We start from the raw sequence: 24,820 nt of genomic DNA, 5'->3' as shown, positions 1-24,820 counted from the left end.
CCCTCATAATCGAAATTGGCCGTGTTCTCAAGAAAAGTTTTTGTTACCATAATTTGGGTTGAAATAGACTTCATCAAAAGTTCCAATTGGAGAGTAATTAATGAAATTGCAACGAAGTTAAGTTTTGCTTAGCCTTGGGCAATGCATTGTATGTACAGTCACAGCTGTTTTTCATTGTGAACTATAGCTAAAAAACCTGAAAGATGTTACGTAGGCTAGCCAACGTTATTTATAATGCGGTCGATGTATTTGCACCTCCCTTGCCACTTCAAGAAGAATTCATCACTCACTGGGAAAACATAGCAAACTATTACACTGACAAGAGGTCATGTGGAAAAACACCAATCGAAGCAACAACTATTCCGAAGGACTTGGATCAGATGTTGTTTCTCATAGACCAAGAGCAGAATGAATTTGATTCAGATAGCCCAGGACCATGTGTTGAATACATGCTACAGCACAGACTTTTAGAAACCATTTGCGTTCTTGCACGAGCTGATAGTCCACCAGGAATGAAGAAACATGTTCTATTATTTTTAAGTAATCTTCTTGAAAAGTCTAATTACGACATGCTTCCTCATGTGGATGTTTGTTTAGTCATCAAAGATATGATAACACTTTGTGGTGAAAAACTTGCCACGCCATATGAGCATGAAGAAATTTACTTCATCAGAATTATATGCCAAAAATTGCGTGATAACACTAATTTAGTAAACTGTTTTTTGAGTGACACCAGAAAATCCAATGAGCTTCCAAAAACGTCATACCATGAAACAAATAGTTCCCCGCGGCATTCTAAAAGGTCTAATGAACATTTTCCAATTATTAAGTCATTGATGGTGCTTCTACAAAGTCCTGATCGAGAAGTTGTTGAACTAGCTTCTGAATGTTTGGTTATTTGTGTTTCATTGACTAATGATAAAGTTATTAAAGCCATCGTAAATTCTAACTTCAGTTCCCTGACAATAAGTCATTTATGTGCCCTCTATAATGGTATTCCTAAAACTATTAAAACATCCGACATAGAAAGAGCATTTTTTAGTGCTGTTGAAACTAAAATTAATATGCCCTCAAGTCAGAGAAAACTGATTTGTTTCTTTAAGTGGATAGAATTTTTGAATCAGCTTGCAAGCTCTTCTCAAGAACTAATAAGCGAAGACATGGCTAATTGCTTTCACAGTGATTTTTTAAATAATGTGCTCTATTATGATCTGATAAATGACGATGAACCAGTAGCAATATTTGCTACCTCTATTTTATCTGCTTGCTATTATCACCTGTCACCCTCTTATTTAAGTCGTGAATTAAGTTTATTTTTAGTTGGTGAACTAGCAGAGCCTGAAAGACAAGAGTTTTCTTCTCATATGGTAAAAAAATTTCTGATCAAAAGATGTCAAAGTATAAGAGATCACCCAGTGCTTGGTATGACATCGCTACAGTTGTTTGAGGATCTTATACGTAAACCAAATGACATTATTCTGGAGAGTTTAATGATTTGTAATCTTCGTTCAAGAAGATACTACAATATATCACTAGTCGATGGTTTCTTCATTGATGAGGACAGTGAAGCATTTGCAAGTCACTACTTGAATAAAGAATATGATCTTACAGTAGATGAAGTGTCAGTTGGAGATGGCAACAACGTATTTGCACCCGATAATATAGAAAAGATCCTGCATAGTTTTTTGCATCTCATGCCTGATGAATTTAAGGCATGCAGTCCTAATAAAGATACTGAATCAGGGTATGACACTTATGTCAAGGAAGCTCAAAAGCAATTTCAGGTACTATGCAATTTATGAGTGTTTGAAATTGTTGCCCTGCTGTTTTTATAGCACCCATTTATGATGGTAACATATAAAATAATCTATACTTAGAGCATAGTGCCGATTTGATTTGTGATGGCGGCAATAGCATGGAGGGGGAGAATTCCTATCAAATTAAAATTTTTGTGGAAAAAGTCTGAAACTATTCAACTATGTCAGATTTTGGTGCTAGAGAAAATATTAGCAATGGAAAAAGTGACATAATTACCAAAAGTGTGTCATTGTAATCGTTTTTCAAATGAATGTTACGCGCAAAGTAAAAGTTTGCCATCTATTTACCAAAACATGAAAGAACAAACCAAAAAAGGTGCGCATCATCCACCCTAGCCTAGTGGTCTATCCTAATTGCAGCCTTCATTAAATCTTTAGCATTGGAAAGTATAGGAACTAGCACACTTTTGGTAATTATGTCACTTTTGGCAATTGCAATATGCTTCCTTACAAAAGTCCATAGTCATCATAAAAGTTGGTTTTATACTTGACTAAAATAGCTGCGTGACGTTGAAACCCTTACCAAAAAATAAGTTGGCTAAAAACCACTTAGGACAACTTGTATTTCAACTTGGTTTTCAGTTTGTATTTGGGACAAATGCCTGCTTAAAAATAACTTAAATCCTCTTTATTAATCAACTTATTTCCAACTAAACCAGAATCAACATTTACATTTAACTACTTAAAAGCAACTTAAATCCTGATAGGGAAAAATCTAAAAACCAACTTAAAAATATGTAATTTCCTGACTACTAAAAACCAACTAATTATAAACTTAGCAAAAGCAGTATTTTCCTACCAACTGAATAACAACTTATTACCCCTTTAATAGTAACTTGAAATATGCTGACAACTTGAGCCTACTTAATACCAACTCAATATCAACTAATAATGTGTATACAAACTAAATACAAACTGAAATCCAACTTATTTTTTGGTAAGGGTCAAGTCTGAAACAATTTACAGAGGTGTTTTTGTCTCACTTTTCCTTGTGTGAAACCATGCACACTTAAGCCATTTTTAGTAGACAGAGCAGTCTAATATATAAGTTTTTCTTAACTGCATGGTTCTTTTATTTGCCAGGTTGGTCTCGGGGACTAGTTTTCTCGTTTAATAAATATATATACAACAGTTTTGTTTTATAGCATAGATTTCAAGAAATTATCTATAATTTTTCACAAAATTATTTCTGTGGAAAATAAGAAGTTAGGTTTACAGTGTTACGTCACATTTTATTCACCTTAAATGGTTATTGTTAAATAAATTTTGGCATTAGTGTATTTATTAATTAATTAATTTAAATTATAGGAATGCATATTTTCATGTGAAAAATGTGATATGCCAATTCAGCCACTTCAAGCCGAGTTTAACTTATCAGATGTTGAATCAGAATCAAGCTCTCAACCTGAAGCAGATGCGACGGAACCTTTCTTTTATGAAGGATCCTTTTTAAGCATGTTATTTGATAACTTGGAAAAAATGCTACACCAGCGTTACGAAGTTAACCTTCAAGTCACATCACTTATTTCAAAACTGGCTTTAATTCCACACCCCAATTTGCATGAATATTTATTGAACCCCTTCCTTCCATTGGCCCCTGGGACGAGGTCTTTATTTACAGTTCTTTCAAAAATTGTCAAAGATATTCAAGCTTCAGTTGAATTTATGCCAAATTTTAAGAAAAATTTAATAAGAATGCGACACATACTTTTAACTGAAGACAGTGAGGATAGTGTGCAATTCGAGTCTCAAAGGACTTTGGAAGCAATTATTGTTTTAGAAGAATTTTGCAAAGAACTAGCTGCTATCATTTTTACTAAATATCACGCTGCTACATCCTAAATTTAGTTATTCACATTGTAAGGTGCTCTCAGCTGGTATCGCAAAACATATGTCATTTTTGAAAAATGCATACAGTCAGTGGTGTGGGCTTACTAAGCCAAATCAGGCAATGAGCTGTATAGCTTCCACTATCCATGATCATAGGCCCAAGGGGAGAGAGGCCACTCTAAATATGCCACTGTTTGTTTGCATGTTATTTAATATCAAATTTGTCCATCCAATTCAAATGAATACTTGGAGTAAGAAAATCTAACAGTATTTTACTGTATTGAATTTATTTACAGGCAAAAACAAAAAATATTAAGGGTTGAAAAATGAAAACCATTGTTATTACCCTTTAGATTTTTCTAAATTAGACCCAATATATTAACAGTGAGTGTACCCACTAATCTATTTGTAGTTAATGTGCTGTTATTAAACCGTTTACAGCTTACAGTTCAGTTTTCAGCTATTTTAACTCACAAGCGCTAATGATAGAAGAGTTCCCCCTCCCCTCAGGCCTCAACACCTGTATCTCCTCCCTTCTCACACCAAAACAGATCTGTCTCAACCACATTGCTTTTATAGAGTCACGCTAATAATTTTGGGGAAAAATGCTTATGCAAAACATTTCTAAGGGTAGCAAAAGTGGTGTTTAAACTGTAGCTCCAGTGGTTTATGAAGGGTGTGTGATGCCTGATGAAAATTCCTGAATAATGTTTTTGGGTAAAAAATTTACTTGAAATTTACCAAAAAGTAGTCAAAACCTCTGTGTAACTTATATTTACCTTAAGTTATAGCACACTAGTAGAGCAATAAATTCCCTTTCCTCACTTTTGAGATGAACTTAAAATATTTCACTTTATCTTTTCCAAAGTGGGCTCTTTTCATAGGCCAAATTTTATATTGGTAAATTTTTTCTGATTTAAACTAATCATGCTGGCTAACTTAAATACTATAAATTTATTTGTTTTGGTTTTGTGATATAGTTGAATTAGGCCAGTGTTCTACTCATCTGTTTTCTAATCACTTTTACCAAATTTAATATAGACCCGTATCCTAGATTAAAAACAAGAGCATTCTAATGGACGGTTTTGAAACAAAGCGATACATCCGAAAAATTGGGCTGTATAGTTTACTGTATTGTGTTATCTAAAGTGGAGAGAAATGCTATTGGCTGCAATGATTTCGAATGTACGGTATGAGGTCTATATTACCTTTGCTAGTTGTTTGGAATATCCTTAATCTCTTAGGGTTCTATAATGTACAGCTTGTTAGTTAGACCTATTACTACTGTAGTATCATAGTAATATGATAAACTTTTAAAATCCAAATTTATTCCTGGATAAAAAAAACTGCTTAAGGATTTAAGAATCCTTATAGCAGAGCATAGAAAAGAATAAACCATTAAGTTTATAATAAACCTATTTCAAAAATTCGCTTGTTATGAGGTATAGTAGGCTTGTTTACCTGTTTTTAAACCAAGATCTTAAACTTCCATGTGACCCAAAGACATGCCAATGCCAGAACCTAACATTTTTGTTTAATACATTTTATTTATCACTCAAGCTCGTGACCCAAATTCAAAGTATTAATTTGCATACAAAATTTTACTTTTATTTGTATTGCCAATATACATGAGGTATGCTTTCCAAAATTGGAATTTTATATTGATAATAGTCTAAAATCTTATCAATAAATAGATTTCAGTGGAGTGTGAACAGTTTGTACATTGTCTGTATTTATAAAAAAGGACCTCTATTTGATAAAAATTACTTTTATAAAGAGCATTTTGATGATGCAACGGAAATTCACTAACTTTAAAAAACATGCAGAATATTTAGATGGGGGTTCCTATTTATCATTTTTGATTTTGTGTGAATAATATACAAGTATTGGTGAAATTTATAGGTTTGAATACATTATGTAATTAATTGATTATAGTAATATATTTTGATGATATCTATTGTATGTGGACTTGTAATTTGAAATGTTAAAATCTACAATTGAGTAATTGACTATCCTGATGGTGAAATTATTTGGAGTTAGGTTGTCTAGAAATATGTGAATTAAAGTTATTCAATGTAGAGTAAATAAAGTCTTGGTTATCTTGTAATATTGACAGCTTTATTCAACTATCAGTCAGCAAAGTGAACAACTGAACACCCCTTCCCTTTCACTGCAATTGAGTATGTTAACTAGAGGAGTGGTTGCATCAAGGCCACTGAAATTTGTCTACAAATTAATCGTTACATTCTCTTTTACCAATTACTCAAACCACAGTCTTCTATTACAAATATTAACAAAGATATAAACTTTTTATAAAGCATTTGGCTACTTCACTGTGATAATAAAATATTATATTAATCAGCTAGGCTAATACACAAAAGGTAAATCTTTTACTCATCAGCATGTGTTCAAAGTTACATCTCTACATGTATAGGAATCTTGCAAGAGGTTTTAAGACTCTTTTCACATTGTTCCAAGAAAAATGTTGAATAAGATTTTATTGTATGATATAGTAAAGGGAGGATTTACACATGCCATGACCATACTAAGAAAAGTATGACTTTCGCACAGTTACTACTGGGTAGTAGAGGTAGTACCAAGAAATTAACAACAAATTTACAATTAATTAAAATTGTACTTTTATTACTAGTATGCGTATTGGCAAGTACCTTAGTACTATTATTGGATCTTTCTTACGAGTGAGGCCACGGGGTTGAAATGGTGTGTAAAAAAAGTGCCTGGCAGCACTGCAAAACCGCCAATTTGGCGGTTTTGCGGTGTTGCCAGGCACTTTTTTACAGCCACCCAAAAGAGCCGATTTTAGATTTTAGAACAAAACTTGCAGCGGTGGCCGACCAAATTTGTTGAAATTGTCATTTTATTTTAAAATTAAAATAAAACAATAGTCATTCCCGCCGGGACCCGCCATAAGATCAACGCCTCGGCGCGGGAAAGCCTATTTTTTGTTTTATAATATTTTGATCGAAATTTGATGAAGAAAAAAACAAATAAATTCCAATATTTACCAAATGAATGCTCATTTAACTTCAGAAATATACATTTAATAAGAAAATGAACAAAACTTGTAATACGGTAAAATGGGCCTCGGTTAACCCCGAAATCACATACTAACTCAAGTCTAATTGACCACATGTACGTCGCTTGATCGAAATGACAATTTAACAAAATTAATCTATAGTGCGCAGAGCTGGCAGTCATAAAAATGGTCCTAAGGAGAGTCCCTAAAAATGTTGCTAAGCCCTTAGCACCACTCATAAGAACGAATATTATAACTACTAAATTGAAGTATTTTCTCATTATAATGGCCTCCGTTCTATTAGCATTCCTATATTGGAGGCCCTTTCAACGGTATTTCGTCGTTGGAATGACCTCCGTCGTAGTACAATAAGTGTTCTCTATGAAAGGGCATTACATAAACATTTTCGTTGGAACGGCCTTGGTTCTACGACGCTTCCTGTTCTACGTCAAAGGTCGTTACAGAAGTATTTCGTTTAATGGCCTCTGTTTTAGGACGCTTACGTCCGAGGTTGGAGGCCATTACAAAGACATTGGGTTGAATTGTCCTCCGTCCTAGGACGCTAGAAGTCCGAGGTCGGAGGCCAATTCAAAGAACTGTTTCGTTGAAATGGCCTCAGACGTAGGAAACGTAAGCGTCCTATATTAGAGGCCATTACAACAAAATATTTTTTTAATGGCCTCCAACCTAGGACGCTAACCGTCCTAGGTTGGAGGCCATTACCTAACCTAACCATACCGTGGTTATATAGTACATTTTGTAATGGAATCTCACATAGGACACTCTCAGTCCTATGACAGAGGCCATTCCAACGTAACATCTAGCTATTGGCCTCTCATACAGGACGTTAATTGTCCTATAACAGAGGCCTTTCCAACACTATTACCTTATATATATTGTACCTTTTATATATAACCCACCCAAAGCCCCAATTTTTACCCTTGATCCCGTAAGGAGGTTTATTAGACCTTTTATATAAAGTACCTTATATATATTGTACCTTTTATATAGTACATTTTGTAATGGCCTCTCACATAGGACGGCCTCAGTCCTATGACTGAGGCCATTCCAACGTAACATCTAGCTATTGGCCTCTCATATAGGACGCTAATTGTCCTTTAATAGAGGCCAATGCTAATTTATTTCGTTGGAATGAAAAGATATTTCGTTGGGATGGCCTCTGACATAGGACGCTATAGTTCCGAGGACTGAGGCCATTACAACGAAATAAATTCTACTTATTTTCCCCTAAAATACTTGATTTCTCCGAAATATCATTATATGACGATATTTATCGTAGTGCTTAGCGCGATAATTCGATATATTTACAATATTCTAATAAACAACTTACACGTACAAAATATATATTAACTTCACGGTATATGTTTACCCACCCATAGGGGGCCCCTATTCCCCCCAATCCCGTAAGGATCTTGATATTTGCGGAATATATTAACAGTTTTTTAAATATATTGCTACGATATATACAGTATTTTAATATATGTTTAGTTTGTTTACCCACCCATAGGGGGCCCCTATTCCCCCCGATCCCGTAAGGATCTTTTTTAATTTTAACGAGTTCTATTATTGATATCCCAACAGCCCAATTGGGCGGATTTTTGCAGCAATTTTCAGTGTTACCAGGTGAAAACTTATAAACACAGAACTTCAACCCCTTGGCCTCAATCGTAAAAATGACCCTATTATTTCAGTTTCTTAACCATACCAGAACCAACATATCACCAATTAGAGGATAAAGAATTTAATGAACTTTGTACAAATTTAACTACTATCTATATTACAGTACTATTATCTCAACTTTAGTTTCACTCAAGCAGTGGAGAGTTTTGGCGGTTCTGGGACCTCAAATTCACCAAAGTCTTCTCTGTAATATGCATGAGCTCTGTATGGTTTAAGCTCAAATGCCATTCTGTCCTCCATGCGCGTCAAATTTATCCCTAAATCTTCCAAAGTTGGTAAGCCTGGAGTTAATACATCTGTTATGTGTTCCTTTAAATAAAAAATTTCGTCAATGATATTTTTAAATTAAAGCTTATATTCCAAACAAATGACGTTTCCATAAAATTGAATGAAGTACAAGTGTACGTTTAAGAAACAGAGCTTCATTGAAATATTAAACGCACAGCTAGCAACCAGGTTACCACAGATTTTTTATTCAAATTCCCTGACCATCGCCAAAGATTTTACCTGACTTATTTTGGGACAAAATAGTGTATTTTTTAAACTATATTTTAGTAAATGTTTCCAATTTGCAACTGAAATTAAATTCCCTGACTTTTCCTGGCAGTGTGGCAACCCTGTAGAAAATATGGAAGTCTCTGCAACTCTAGCTTCAATTCATAGACTAGTAAAAATTAAAGATGATGGAGAAGAAATCGTGTAATATTTTATGGAAACATCTTTTCAACTTACCCTTTCTAGTCTTTCGAAAGACACTTTTGGGTACTTAACATACGCTTTTTGTGCCAAATAAGTTTTCAAACTAAAAAAAAATATATCTGAAATTTCTATACACAGAAAATACGATTATATTATGTTAGTTTAAAAATTAATTATTTCCTGTAAAAATGTGAATTTTTGGAATTGCACAACTTTCCACAAATACACATTTTACGATTTTGGAATATGTTAAAAGTTTCCAAGTACTGGTAAATTAATTTTCTTTTTGTATCTTGGTTATTAAGACCATGTAAGTAAAACCTTTTAAGGTGGTAAAATTCAAGATAAATAAAAAAGCATTGTTACAAGAAAAGTGGTGTAAACTTGAGTTCTGTCCTTTTGAATCCCCATTCATCAGTTTTCCTCATGACCCTATGAAACCAGTCAATTATTTCTGGTAGTTCATAGCGGTAAGGCCTGAAACAAAAATGACTCAAATTATACATTCAGAAATGATATCTGTAGATATAAAAAAATTATAATTCTTTAATGGTCTTATTTTTATAGCACCCTTGTCTCTTGTGTTATAAAACTTATACTTAATAAAATGGTTGTCAAATATAAAGCATGTTTAATGGTCTAATATTGGGACCTAAGCTTCAGGCTGACTGAGCCTATGGAAGTGCGTTGGTATTAGCCTGGCTGATCATTGTTAATATTATTCTTAGAAACTTGATCAACAACAGCCTTCAGAATACCATCTAGAAATTACATTCAAGGTAGGCAGAATATTTCCAATATATAATAATAATCATCTAAGCTAATACCCAAGGAACCACACAGGGCTAAGTCAACTAGAGCCTTGTGAAGCCAATTACCGGTGCCCAGGTTAAAAAGCGTAGGAGGGTGGTGGCAAGCCCTTCAGATCCATACACTTACTATTACTGTTAACCTCTACAAATTTTTATGGAAAGGGGAAAATCCCTCTAACCAGAAGGGAGAGAACTTTCAAACTCAACGCAGAAGGAGGGTTTCCATGTTTTCACCCAGTGGTGCCACAAGCTGGGATCAAACCAATCTCTTGTTGCAAGGCGTGAGTGCTAAGCACCGCCCCCACCCCATTTGCAGGTGCTGCACATTAAACAAACAACATTCAAGTAGTATATATTGGGTGCTGTGTTGGAAAATATAGTATGCCTGTACAATGGAGGGGTTAAACAAGCTCTGCATAAAGCGAGAAAGAACAAGATTCTCAGGAGAAGTATGAATATCACATTATCTAGATGTAATTTTCAATAAAGCCCAGTTCTCAGAAAATAAGACAATCTTACACCTACCCAACAGCTTCATATGTTTGACCAGGTGAGTTTTTATCAAAAACTGAATTTACAATTCCTTGTGCTACGTCGGTAACATAAACAGGTTGCTTAATAACACCTTCACCTTTGTTCCAAAATGGCATGGTGCTAAATCCATGTAACCGCCCTAAGAAAAATACAGTAATTAAATGGGTTCATTATTAAAATAAGAACGTAAAGTACAAAATGGCAATTTATTGGTTATCTTTTTTTGAATTTTCATAGTTTATTTACATTTTTGTTATAATAAATTATAAAATTTTAGTTTCTCTTAACCTGTCTTATAATTGCATACAAATGAAGGGTGTTAATCATAAGTTATTAATGGATAGAATTTATTAATGCCTCATAATAAGCATTAACTCAAGAGTATACCCTTACCAAAAATTAAGTTGGCTAAAAACCACTTAGGACAACTTGGTTTTCAGTTTGTATTTGGGACAAATGCCTACTTAAAAATAACTTAAATCCTCTTTATTAATCAACTAAACCAGAATCAACATTTACATTTAACTACTTAAAAGCAACTTAAAAATATTATGTAATTTCCTGACTACTAAAAACCAACTAATTATAAACTTAGCAAAAGCAGTATTTTCCTACCAACTGAATAACAACTTATTACCCCTTTAATAGTAACTTGAAATATGCTGACAACTTGAGCCTACTTAATACCAACTCAATATCAACTAATAATGTGTATACAAACTAAATACAAACTGAAATCCAACTTATTTTTTGGTAAGGGTATTCAAGTTTTATTTTTATTATTTTAGTTCGAATTTGTTTGTCAGAGATTATCTATTTAGGAATTTTGAACCTGCGCTTTTAGCTATCTCGTATAAGGTTTTTAAATTTCTTCGTATGGAAATTTGGTACTAGATAAAGAAATAGTGTAAAATGAAATACATACACAAGCTAGCATAATATCGAATGAAACGATCATCACTACCCCATATATCAGATGGTCGAAATATAACTGCTTCTGGAAATTCTTCTATTACAGCATTTTCTCCATGAAACTGTAACATATTCTTGAATAACTATAGCAATGTAAAGAAAGATAAAAAATAATATTTTACCTTCGACTTCAGAAACTTTGATCCTCCTCTGAAAATAATTGGCTTAGGATTTTCAGCAACATTGAGTGATGAAAGATGAACTAATCTTTCTACACCACATTCGCGGGCTATTCTTGCTATAGCTCTGGCTCCTTTAACATGAACATCATCAAAAGAAAAATTACTGAAATGAAAAACCAACTTATAACCACCTTTCTAACTCAAGAACAAAATAAACTCACCTAGTTTCAAAGTCACGACCAATTAAATTTATAACAACGTTAGAATATTTCATAGACTTATAAATAGAATCTTCATCTTTCAGGTTAAATGGCTTAAAAATTTAAAAATAGACATTACAAAAAAAAGTTAATTAAAGGAAAAGTCCAGGTTGGGTAAAACTTGGGTCTATTTGAAAGATCTTGTTTAAATATACTAAAAAATATCAGTCGTAAAATTGTATCTTTTTTTAATGATGAGAAATTAATTTTTAAACGAGCGAAATTTACTGCCAAGCGAGCTGCCATTTTTTTCGCCTCCACTCCTCAGACCGCACGCGGGGAACCCCTTAACAAAAAATAAGTTGGCTAAAAACCACTTAGGACAACTAGTATTTCAACTTGGTTTTCAGTTGGTATTAGGGACAAATGCCGACTTAAAAATAACTTAAATCCTCTTTATTAATCAACTTATTTCCAACTAAACCAAAATCAACATTTACATTTAACTACTTAAAAGCAACTTAAATCCTATTAGGGAAACATCTAAAAACCAACTTAAAAATATTATGTAATTTCCTGACTACTAAAAACCAACTAATTATAAACTTAGCAAAAGCAGTATTTTCCTACCAACTGAATAACAACTTATTACCCCTTTAATATTAACTTGAAATATGCTGACAACTTGAGCCTACTTAATACCGACTCAATATCAACTAATAATGTGTATACAAACTAAATACAAACTGAAATCCAACTTATTTTTTGGTAAGGGACAGAGCGCTGTTAAAGCCTGTTATAGCGCGAACAGCTCGTGATTAAAGTCCTAAAACTTCACCCTGAAACAAAAAATGGCGGATCGCTTGGCGGTAAATTTCGCTCGTTTAAAAATTAATTTCTCGTCATTAAAAAAAGATAAAATTTTACGACTGATATTTTTGAGTTTATTTAAACATGCTCTTTCAAATAGAAACAAGTTTTACCAAACCTGGACTTTTCCTTTAAAGGAATAAATTTTAAAACTAAAATAGTACTGAATTTGGAACTACCATAGAAATAAAAATAATTATACCAATTAGGACCCATTACTGTAGCCAAGAAAACAAGTCTAAACGTGTTCTTGATTATTTTGAGCTTGCAATCAAGCGTTCAATATTTATAGTGTTTATAGCTGCATTTGTATTTAAAAAATTAAGTTAGCTATAAAAAAATTCTTAGCCCAATACACTTCACTTAAAATTTTACAAGAAAAAGAAGTAAATTGTTACAGCTTTGTAATTATTCTGCACATATCACAGACCCAATGTGCAACAGAATCAGTCTGTTAAGATTTAAAACTTTACAATTTCAGTGATCACCTTATTCTGGGTTACAACTTTCAAATAAATTAAACACTTCTTAAGTGCCATGAAAACTAATAAATAACGTAACGGACAATTTGGCCATATTTACAGGCCAATTCAGCAAGGTTTAAAATAACCAGTGTGCTAATATAAGTTAATTCGGTATCTTATTTTTAATATATTTTTCTGAAACGGTCATACTCTTCGACGCAACGATGTCAATGCTACCTCATTAGAGTTTACTTTAATTTTACCATAGGCATTATTTTATGCAAAAACTGAGATTTCTGTGTTAAAATTGTGTGCAAGTACAATAACCTTGAGTGCTTCTAAGCCAGAGTTACAGTGTGACTTTTGCTATCAACAGTGGGATAAGGAAGGGGAAGGAAAAATTCAATTCAATATGCAAATTGAAAAATAATTTTAAAGGTGGTTTTATAGTGGATTTTTTGTAGTTAGCGATACCCAAAAAAATTATTTTGTTGTTTAATTGGATTCAACCCCGATTTGGTAGCAAAAAGAATACACACTTGATAGAGTATTTGACCCAAGTCACCACACAATTTAAGGCGCAGAACTTCATAATGATCGCCTCTGTAAGGTATAATAATTTGACTTCCAACCTTACCTAAAAAGAAAATTATAAGTGGTGCGACCTTATGTTATATTTCACTACTCCCAACTCCTCAAAGCTATGTATTGCCTTTCTGTTAATATTAACTTCTTATATTTTTTCAGTACTATGATGGACTTTTTGAAACTTTGCAAAGATCTATTCCCCATTTTTTAATATCAAATACCTACTTAAATATTCTTTAATTAGAAACAGCCAATTTTATTATTTTGTAGCTATGTATGGCCCTTTTTTTACCAGTTAGTTTAATGGCGTTTTTTTCAAAATCATTAATAATAATAACGTAATCTTAAATTTTTAATTATTATAATAAAAAGTCAATTTAATTGAGTTAAATTGGCATTTCTAGAGAACCTACATTCATACATTTTCATAAATACATTGAAGTATATAGCTGATTTGATGTAAATCCATGATTTTTTTAATCATTTAAATCAAGACAACCCTGGCAGAATTTTGACATGGCTATATTTCCCTCTTCACCAAAAGAAAAAACTGAAGCGAGTTATTTATGATTACAAGCCTATTACAAATTATTGGTTTTAAACGTCACTCGATGACTTAGGCCTAAGGTTATGCCTTGGGAATTAGCCTAGCTTATTATTATTATTAACTTCATTTCGACACATCATTGCATTAAATGGCCTATGTTACAGTTACACTACTGCAGATAGAAACATTCCGGGCACGCCCACTTTTCTGCAAATCAACTAGTTCACTGCTAAGCAAAATTTTAAAGAAGTAGGGACTAACGAATAAGGTCTGAAAATTGAACAAACAATATTTATGCTATTGATACCTAGTTTATTAACAACATGACGTCCTAAAAATCCACTAGCTCCGAAAACAGTGGCAACTACTCCACTGAAAGATGATCTACCACCTGTTCCCTTTTTCAATGAGGATTGTCGATTTACGGATACATCTTTAGCAGTACTATAGAGACGACTCGATTCACCATGAACATTTAGGAAAAACACAGCTTCATAGTTCCCTAAGACAAAGTACAAAAAACAAAAACATCCACTAAATTTTCATGTAATTAACTGATGAAAACATAACCTTAATCTGAAAAACAATGGCTGGCATACCTGTAAAAAGAAATGATTAGCTCTTACTGTGTTTATTAGACCAATGTTTAAAACGCTTAACCAAGCAAATTTGGCAACTGTTAAAGTGAAATAAAATTGCATATTTTTCCATCACAGATTATCAATCTTGCAGATGTTAAGAAACCAATCCAGTTGGGTTTAACTATATTTCATTGTAAATTTCTTAGCCAACATAAATTGCTCTTCCCAACCCGAGTGTTCAAGAATCTACTTATGAGCCTCTGAAATGTTTAAAGCCAATTACTTTATCGTGTATTTTTATTTATAGTGTTTTATTGCTTTGAAATAGACTCAACAGTTGCTCAATATCATACTGTGAAACTAGCTATTTTTCCACACCACCACCACTATTTTTAAACAATTTAGTTAAATAAAATATTTTCATCTTTCATAAATTTTACTTTTTTTTCACTCTGCAGTTTAAATTTCAAAGCAATGTTTAATTTTTGAGGGATACAATTTAAGCAAAAATGACGTTTTAAAAACATGTTTTCTGTAATTTTACTAAAAATGTTTCATCAACACCCCACAAACACCAATGGGTCAACGTAGCCAACAAAATTAAAACAACACATACCAACCTTAACAATCAATTTTGTCAATAATTTATTACATAATATCCATAATAATAATAATAATAATAATAATAAAGCTTTAATTGGATATTCCCATTCAGAAATTTTGTTTTACAAGGGAGTCCACACCACATCCACAATTAAATTAAAACCAAATAAAAAAAAGAAATTTACATTAAAATCCTACAACTATACACACCATACCTTATGGCTAGTCATTGATTTTTGATACAATTTCTCTACATTTAGATTTAAAAGTAGAGTAAGACATATTTGTTTTAAGCTCATTAGACAAATTGTTCCATACTTCCACGTCTATTATTTTTAGATTTTGATTACTAAATTTGTTACGCTTAATAGACACTGCAAAGTTATTAATACTTCCTCGGGTGCTATAACCATGAAGATTATGCTCAAACATATTATTGATATATTCCGGGGCTTTTCCATGGTATGCACGGTACATCAAAAGTAACAAAGACAAATAGTAATACTGTTTCAAAGTTAACCAATCTAGGTCGGTACTTTCTAAAAGTTCAGTCATTCTAGTTACATCAGTATTAGCGTCCAATAATGAATTATCATCAGCATAATCGAACGATCGAGATATTTTCAGGCATTTATAATTATCGCTAATATAAATATTAAACAAAATGGGCCCAAGAATACTCCCTTGGGGAACCCCGAAGTAATTTTGCCTGACGTCGAATTAGCACCCTGTATTAACACAGTTTGAGTGCGGTCCTTTAAGTAAGAGTCAAACCAATTTGCGGCCTCATTACTAATACCACAGTTTCTCAGAGTTCTAATTAATAAATTATGGTCGACCCTATCAAATGCTTTAGATAGGTCTAGAAAAACAACTCCAACAATCTTATTATTTTCAAGCTCCCCGACTATCGATTGATGTAAGTTCGTTGCACAGTCTATGGTAGAGTACCCTGGCCTAAACCCAGACTGATTTGGCGACAGTATATTTTTTTGGGTAATAAATTCTAACAGTTGTTCACAGGCAAATTTTTCAGGAACCTTAGATAGAGCTTGTAAGATAGAGATTCCTCGATAGTTTGAGGGGTCAAATGGATCACCTGATTTAAAAAATGGTATAATACTGGCCATTTTCCACATTGAATTAAATTTGCGAACGATAGGTTAATTATTTTGGTTAAGATTGACGCCAAAACGCCAGCTAAACTCTTAATGAGGATACAGGATAGGCCATCTGGCCCCCTAGCTTTACTAGATTTCACATTTTTTTAAATAGTGTAGATTCAATATTAATTTTGGCACCCCTGTTCGAACAAAATTGTAAAAACAAAGGAAAACTACAGCCTCAGAAAAATTTATTAAAATAACAATTACAATTTTGTCTCTATTGATATTAAGAAACATGCTATAAGCATTTAAATTTGAAAAAAATTGAGAAATCATGCCTACGCGGCAGGCTCACAAGAAAAGAAATTCACAATTAACTCAGTATAAGTTTCCCTCCGTTGGTGCCAGGTCCCCAAACTCTTGGCTGCTTACCCAGTAAGCCTGGTCACAATATTACTCAAACCTAAATAATTGCAACTTTATTTAGATACAATATTCCATTTGTCACTGTTTATTTTTGATGGCCTTTCTAACTTTTTTAGTTCTACTAATTTTGGTAAGAAAATTAATCATCAAATTAAATATCTAATGGTTGCCAGTGTCACAAATAGGACCCCCACAGACCCCACAATGCAGTTTCAGGGGGCCTTTGAATTCCTAGCAATCTAGTAGTGAGCTTTAGTTTCTTGGTCAATCTGAAGTAAGCTGAAGTTTCTTCGAATGATATCTTCAAACCTACGGAGTTGAGGGTGGTAAGTCAAGATAAAAGATAGCTGAAAGCATTTCATTAGTGGCTCATATGACTAAGTTAAATTCCAGCTATAACTATGGAAGGAGAAAGAGAAGCCAAGGCATATTCAATAATGGCATTACGTATTACAGAAGATCTAAGAAGTATAATTGACGAAAACAGACATTGCAGACATATGGAAGGCGCTATTCAAGATGTATTTGAACCCAAGTCACAAGCAAGAATTGCTGTTTTGAGAAAAGAATTTAATATAACCTAGAATTTAAACAAGCTGAAACAATGAAACTTGGTGGCCTTCGACAATTCACATGGCGTGCAGGATTCTATTGCTGATATATTTAAATGTGGCATGCCATTTACTAACCTCTTCTTTGATAATTCCATGAGTTTTCCAACACTTGGGTGTCCAAGTTGATTATGCCATAGCATTTCAGATGATAAACTTATATGCGTCTCTTGTACTGGTATACTCTCGACATCTGTTCATACGTAGCCATCTATTATACATAAGTTACTTTCTTTCGGTTGCGCTAACATTATATCTTCCCCATTGGAGCTATATATCTTCACATTTCACATCTGAATTATGGCCTTATAACCTAATTGGGTCGATCCTTCTTGCTGCAAATAAATTTAACTTATAGTTGGGCACATAAATAACTTCTCGTAGATAAATTTAAATGTTCTTGCTCCTTGCATCGAATCATTAACGCTACATCTCCGACTCCTACGGCTTGTGCTACACCCTGAGCTATATCAATGGGTGCACTTATTTCTTGATAGTTATACAGCCACTCTTTATGGTACGTAAAATGGTGTTTTGCACCATTATCATGCATCCAGATACCCTCCTCATAAGAAGTGGTAAAAGCTGATGCTGAGGCAAACATCGATGTAGATCCCTTCCGTATAAGCAGATTTGATGATGGAGTCGCCTATCAACTTATTGGATCGTTGCCAGCAAATATATCAACTTTCAAATTCACGTTTCTCATCAGAAACTGTCAAGAACATTCTATTCTAATAACAGAATATGGAATGTTAAGGAGAAACGGTGTTCATAATTTCTAGAGCAATGCACTAGCGGTACATAAGTCGAATTTTTCAAGAGAGAAGAGTAGACAGAGATAATTCACTGATGAATCAAGAATATACATTTCCTGGAATATGCTTTAATTGCGTTCATAAAAGACATAAGGCAAAACATTGCAAACCTGGGCAGGGAAGAAGTTTGCAAAGAGGTAATCGAAGCCGAGGTCAAAGTTAAAGGGGCTCCAAAGTTCGGTGGCAAAAAAAGAAAATTGAGCATGCTTTTCTTCCCCCCCCCCCCCAACCCCTCACTCGGCCTTGGCAGAGGCGGGCAGAGTCAACCGTAAATTTCGCACTTTACTGACTTTACACACGTTTTGCCACCGAACTTTGGAGCCCCTTTAAGGTAGGCCAAATGACTAAACTTCAAGACGGGTTTTTTGGCAATAGTTTTTTGTACATCAAATGTCACAGACCAATGGATAATCGACTCATGAGTGACCCATCACTTCTGTAAAAGACGAGAGTTTAGTACGCTTACAGCATCAGAAAAAGATGATGTGAAAATAGGAGTTGGGAAGATCAATTCCGAGGGTTTCTGAGATATTTGGATTGAGATGGTCAATCAAGGTTATAAGCAGCGTTTTTGTTTAAATTATGTGATTCATACTCCAAGTATGAGATGAAATCTGATTTCAGGCAAATTGATTGATGAAACAGGATTTAAAGGCGTAATGAAGAAGTCAACATTCATAGTATATTTTCCGTAAGGAGAGTTTGCTTTTCGAGCAAAATTATCTCATAATTTACATGTCCTTGATGGGAAAGTCATATACGATGACAATTCTAATGGAAAAACTGTAGAGTCTTATGAAACTTCAATAAAGAACACCCGCAAAAATATTGAACTGTGGCACCGTAGATTATAGGTATATCAATGAAAATAATCTGAAATATATGGCGGCAAATGAGATTTTAAATGGGTTGGAAGATGTTAAAGGAAATTTAGATATCTGCATATCCTGCAAAATTAGTAAAAGCACCCAACAGCCATATCCAAGAAATCGTAATTACATTCAAAGTAGAGGCTATTCATTTTATATCTGGGGTTAGGAGGCTCCAAGAATTGATCTATTTATATATAGAGAAAATGTTTATATTCAGTCAGTCGCGACACATCATGAACCTGGGGAATCAACTGATGGGGGAGGAAATGTAAAAGGCGGCGTTCTTATTTAACGCGTCCCTCACGTGAATGTCAATCGCGTCAAGAGGACGCAGTATTTAGGGAGCCAATAATGCGCCGCCTGGAATTGATTTATTTTAAGGGGAGGGGCCAGGTTCTTATCCTATAGCTGCAACGGGAGCGAAGGTAAAAATCGACGAAATATAAACATTCTGTCTATATAAAAATAGATCAATTCTTCTATAATGAAGAATAAGAATGGTGTATTTAAATGTTTTGACAGACAATGGTATGGAATATTGTGCTGGGTATTTTGAAGATTTTTGTAACTTATTCACCTCAGATTAACGGAGTAGCAGAAAGAATTAATAGGACTTTAATGGAAATGGTTAGGACCAACCGATCAGAAATGGGTTTACCACCATGTCTTTCGGCAGAACTAGTAAATACAGCTTCATACTTGAAAAATAGAATGAAACATTCTGAATTGAAAAATCAAGTACCTTTGGAACGCTGGACAGGAAAGAAGCCTAGCGTAAGGCATCTAAGGCGCATAGGATGTCTATCTTTGGCACATATTCCAAAGCAGCTAAGGAAAAACAAATTACCATGTAGAGCTAAATTGGGAGTTCTTATTTGTCACTCTTTTCATACCAAGGCCTATCGTATATGGGATCCAGAAGATAGAATAGTCAGTGGTACAAAACATAAGACATTTGATGAAGAAATGATTGGAATCAGTCATATTCAGGAATCTGGCACAGTTAAGAAGCGAGAAGATGGTACTGTACAGTTCCCATAATGGCCAGCATCACGCTCCAATGAAATTTTTTTCGATATACAACGTATTATCAGGGAAATATCTCAAGGAGAGGGAGAAGCTCCTGATGAAGTTATATTAGAGCTTAGTCAATCTGAAACCGAGGATGAATCCGAAGAAGCAAATAAAGACCATATTCAACAGAAAAATGTACTTCAAGAAAAATTACCCAATGACTAGAGACAAAGGAAGATGTTGATATTTTCTATAGAGGTCCATTTGGGGGGAAAACTCTACAATCAAAATCAGATGTGTTGGAGTATCTACAGGAACATATGTTGGATTTAGATATCAAGTTATTTTATTTTTCGAAAAAGAATTTAGCCATCATTGAAAACCACAAGGTCCATCATGTTTTTCATTGAAAACCATGAGGTCCACCATGTTTTCTATTGGAAACTATGAGCTTACTTCAACCGACCTAGACACAAGTATTTTCTTATCATTTGCGAAATCTTAATCTCATAGGAGATTATTAAGTTAGCGTCTTCTTAACTTTCTTCAAACGATATGAAATAAGTACTTTGACTCTTTCCTACGATCTAGAGTGATAAGCCTAGGTGGCTTCGTCGAAATTGTCAGATTTATGGTATCCACGTAAATTTGTGCTTTTTCCTAGCAGTTACACACCCCTTACCAAAAAATAAGTTGGTTTTTAGTTGATATTAAGTTGGTTTACACATTTTAGTTGATATTAAGTTGGTTTCGATTAGGCTCAAGTTTCCAGCATATTTCAAGAAACTAATTAAAGGCGTTATAAGTTGGTTTTAAGGTGGTTTTAAGTTGGCTGGAAAATACTAATTTTTTTAATTGGTATTTTATTGGTTTCTAGTAGTCAGAAAATTAATTTTATTATTAAGTTGGTTTCAAGTTGCCTCTAAGTTGTGTGTTTAAGTTGCCTCCATTAAGTGAAGTCAGAGTTGGTTTTAAGTTGCCTCCATTAAGCGAAATCAATGGTGTGTTTTTTGTGCTCTTTAGCCAAGCAGTTTGAAGGAGGAAACTGTGTTTGTGAACCATGTGCATTTTGTGCTTTGTAGTCAAGACCTAGTGAACCAGGGTTGGCAAAAAAATCGAATTTTTTCAGAAAAAAATCAAAAAATCCAATTTATATAATAATTATCTGATTTCTTCAAAAATAACAAAGCTGCTCCTTTTTAACCATACAAAATTGTTGGATGTGAGTTGCCACCCTTACCAAAAAATAAGTTGGCTAAAAACCACTTACGACAACTTGTATTTCAACTTGGTTTTCAGTTTGTATTTGGGACAAATGCCTACTAAAAAATAACTTTAACCGTCTTTATTAATCAACTTATTTCCAACTAAACCAGAATCAACATTTACATTTAACTACTTAAAACCAACTTAAAAATAATATGTAACTTCCTGACTACTAAAAACCAACTAATTACAAACTTAGCAAAATAAGTATTTTCCTACCAACTGAATAACAACTTATTACCCTTACCAAAAAATAAGTTGGCTAAAATCTACTTACGACAACTTGTATTTCAACTTGGTTTTCAGTTTGTATTTGGGACAAATGCCTACTAAAAAATAACCTAAATCGTCTTTATTAATCAACTTATTTCCAACTAAACCAGAATTAACATTTACATTTAACTACTTAAAACCAAATTAAAAATAATATGTAACTTCCAGACTACTAAAAACCAACTAATTACAAACTTAGCAAAAGAAGTATTTTCCTACCAACTGAATAACAACTTATTACCCCTTCAACTAGTAACTTGAAATATCCTGACAACTTGAGCTTACTTAATACCAAGTTAATATCAACTAATAATGTGTATACAAACTAAATACCAACTGAAATCCAACTTATTTTTTGGTAAGGGGCAATTTCTATGTGGAGTTAAACGATACTTTTGTTTCTCCTTATAAATAAAAATGACACTTTGAACTCTTATCCCTCACTCCGAAATGAGACTAATTACAAAGCAAACAACTTAAAATTTTATAATATTCAATTTGGATAGTTGTAAATACAAATACTGCTTACAACCTGTAAGTATTGCTTTGAAATGAAACTCTTACTACAAAATCCAGCTCAACATGTGTCGCCAACTTCATTTAATTTTAAATTTGATAATTATCATGATTTTTTCATTCGATAATTATCTATGATAATTATCCAATCAACCAACCCTGAGGCCTACTAATCTGCCAGTCCAGGCAAAGCTCTTCAATGAATAGGCTATGCCTTATTGTTATTAGTGGTTTTTGTAATTAGTTACTACCTGTATATACTGCCATATTTTAATATTTATTAAATCAGTTAACATTGTGCTTTGAGGTATTTGCTCAACATTTCAACATGCAACAAGGACTGCCTAGAACCAAGTTTTTATCAGACTTTTGAAAAGCATATGATGCCTTCAATAACGACAAGAAATTTTAACTTTTTGTAAATCATTGTTGATGGCTCGCACATGTGTACACAGCAAGGTGGCGAGCCATCTGGGAGAATCAATAGCTGACTCTAATACACCATGGTGATTTCCTGTCATGATGTAGAGCATGTCACTCCGTGACTATTGGTTAACCATTTCCATATAGCCATACTAAGAAATATAAGGGACCAACTTATGATATTATTATTGCTATGTGGCCACTAAGCAATCGTCACTGATGAATATTAACTTATAAAAATGATTTGACCCCTAGAGAGAGGGGCGCTTCTATTTATAAGATTTAAGACCGTCGACAATAGCATGAATACAGACTTCCCACTGTTAATTAGTTAATTTAAAACTGGTAAAATAAACTTACTGAGTGATCTAGAATTGAAGCCGATGTTACCTTTAAAAAATGAAGAAATATAGCTAGGACGAACGACGGCCGCCATACTTAAGGGGTTGGCTATTTTCATTCGAAATTTGATTCCGCAGACTCCCCCAATCACGACTCTATAGGCTAACAAAATAGCATTTAATGGTGTGTGCTCAAGACCTTAGACACCAATCGAATTTAAAGCGTAAGTGATATTTTATTTATTAAACAAATAGAAAATCGATGTATACAAACCGGAAAAAAAGACGTTTACTACAATATTTTTGTCTATGTTTTTAAAAACCTATAGCGATTTAGCGTTTTCAATTTGACTCATGGAGATTCGATCGTTCTCGGAACATTGTCGCGTTGTGGCGAAGAAAATTAATATGTGTACAGGGCTAGTCCCAGTGGCGTAGCCAGAAATTCGTCAAGGGGGGGGGCGAAGTATTTTAATGTTAAGAGAGGGGTTTAGAAGGGATGGAAATTTATTACAGTCCAAGGTTGGCCCAAGGCGGTCTAGACCCGGAAACCCCCCCTTGTTTACGCCACTGGCTTGTCCGACAATCTTTCCACTTCAAAACGCAGAAACTCATGCTTTTCTCCTTCCGCTGTTTGACTTTTCCTCACCTATAAGGTCGCCTCATCTCAAAAGAGACTACAATCTTATGACTAATCCTTAAATAAGCTCACAAAACTTGTACCTGAGCTTAAAGACCAGTCAGCTGACGAAAGATGACAATTTCTATCTATTCCCTATTTTCAAGTTCGGTACAGCAGCAATGACCTAGGAGAACCTTTTTCCATACTACATGGCACCTGTATTTTAAACAAGAAAGATTTCGACCCCTGATGGCTTTGGTACATTTCATTGAAGAAGAAGACGAAGAAGAAATCATTAGCACGCCAATGGAACTTGAAATGTTGATAGGACGATCTCTCTTTCCCAGTACAGTGGTGCCAAACATTTTTAAAGCCAAATGCAAGAGGGGCCAGAGCTACAAACGTTGGTGTTCCACACAAAATACCTAAGGTTATATACACTTTAATATATGCAGGTTTACCACCCACCCAGGATCTATACCCCAGCTTCCTTCACAGGAAGCTACCATAAGTGTACTACATGTAGCTCTACCATTGAAATTTCTTTCCCCCAAAACCCGTTCTCTCTCATGTAGCATGGTAACGGCGGCTCCTACGAAATACCTCCTCCGGTAACGGACCGGGGACTCTGGAGCTACGGGGCCTAGAGTAGAGAGAGAGAGAGAATACGGTAAATTACGAGGGTCTTCTAGGCTTTGGCAGTAGTTCCTCTATGGCAGTAGTCTTAGGTGAGATAGTACTATATTGTACTATTCTTGTGACACTCATAAAATAAAGTTAACTATTTTGAATACGTGTAAAATTAATGTTACTTACATAATCTAACTTCTAAACATGTAGTATAGGTTTTTTAGGCTTATAAAATGACATTAGAATATTTTATATGAGACCAGTTTCATTATTCACAAGGACCAGTTTAATAATTAATAATCTAAGGGGTCCTTGGTCATAAGGACCAAGGACCAGTTAAAAAAATAGCTTATTTCCGAGGCTGCACCGAAATGCAAATAGTGTGACGTCAATCCCTTTACGTTCTCACGGCCAATTTTGATTTCTCGCGCATCTCTCGCAAAGTTGGCCGTGACGTTCTGAAAGCGCTCTTTGAACCCTCTCAAATGGTTCTAGCTATGCAATCTGAATCAGAAATTGGAACAC

At 34.0% G+C, this 24,820-nt stretch overlaps 2 protein-coding genes across 2 annotated transcripts; one reads left to right on the top strand and one right to left on the bottom strand.

The window, feature by feature from the left end:
- Positions 1-90: 90 nt before the first annotated feature.
- LOC149934179 (FHF complex subunit HOOK interacting protein 2A-like) lies at positions 91-5,737 on the top strand. The gene is made up of 2 exons (XM_090154479.1): positions 91-1,784; positions 3,126-5,737. The coding sequence occupies exons 1-2, from the start codon at positions 204-206 to the stop codon at positions 3,657-3,659; spliced, it is 2,115 nt and encodes a 704-aa protein (XP_090010605.1). The 5' UTR covers positions 91-203; the 3' UTR covers positions 3,660-5,737.
- Positions 5,738-8,430: 2,693 nt separating this feature from the next.
- Positions 8,431-23,173, bottom strand: ND-39 (NADH:ubiquinone oxidoreductase subunit 39). Its single transcript, XM_090154480.1, has 10 exons — positions 23,063-23,173; positions 14,501-14,695; positions 13,598-13,695; positions 11,746-11,837; positions 11,525-11,687; positions 11,356-11,464; positions 10,422-10,569; positions 9,451-9,561; positions 9,118-9,187; positions 8,431-8,694 (listed from the first exon to the last, which is right to left on the bottom strand). The coding sequence occupies exons 1-10, from the start codon at positions 23,160-23,162 to the stop codon at positions 8,515-8,517; spliced, it is 1,266 nt and encodes a 421-aa protein (XP_090010606.1). The 5' UTR covers positions 23,163-23,173; the 3' UTR covers positions 8,431-8,514.
- Between the last annotated feature and the right edge of the window lie 1,647 nt (positions 23,174-24,820).

This window comes from Leiobunum rupestre, chromosome 7, assembly GCF_980474605.1.
Source record: "Leiobunum rupestre chromosome 7, qqLeiRupe1.1.hap1, whole genome shotgun sequence".
Classification (NCBI taxonomy): domain Eukaryota; kingdom Metazoa; phylum Arthropoda; class Arachnida; order Opiliones; family Sclerosomatidae; genus Leiobunum; species Leiobunum rupestre.
The sequence above is the reverse complement of the archived record's forward strand: the minus strand, read 5'-3'. Positions and strand labels throughout refer to the sequence as shown.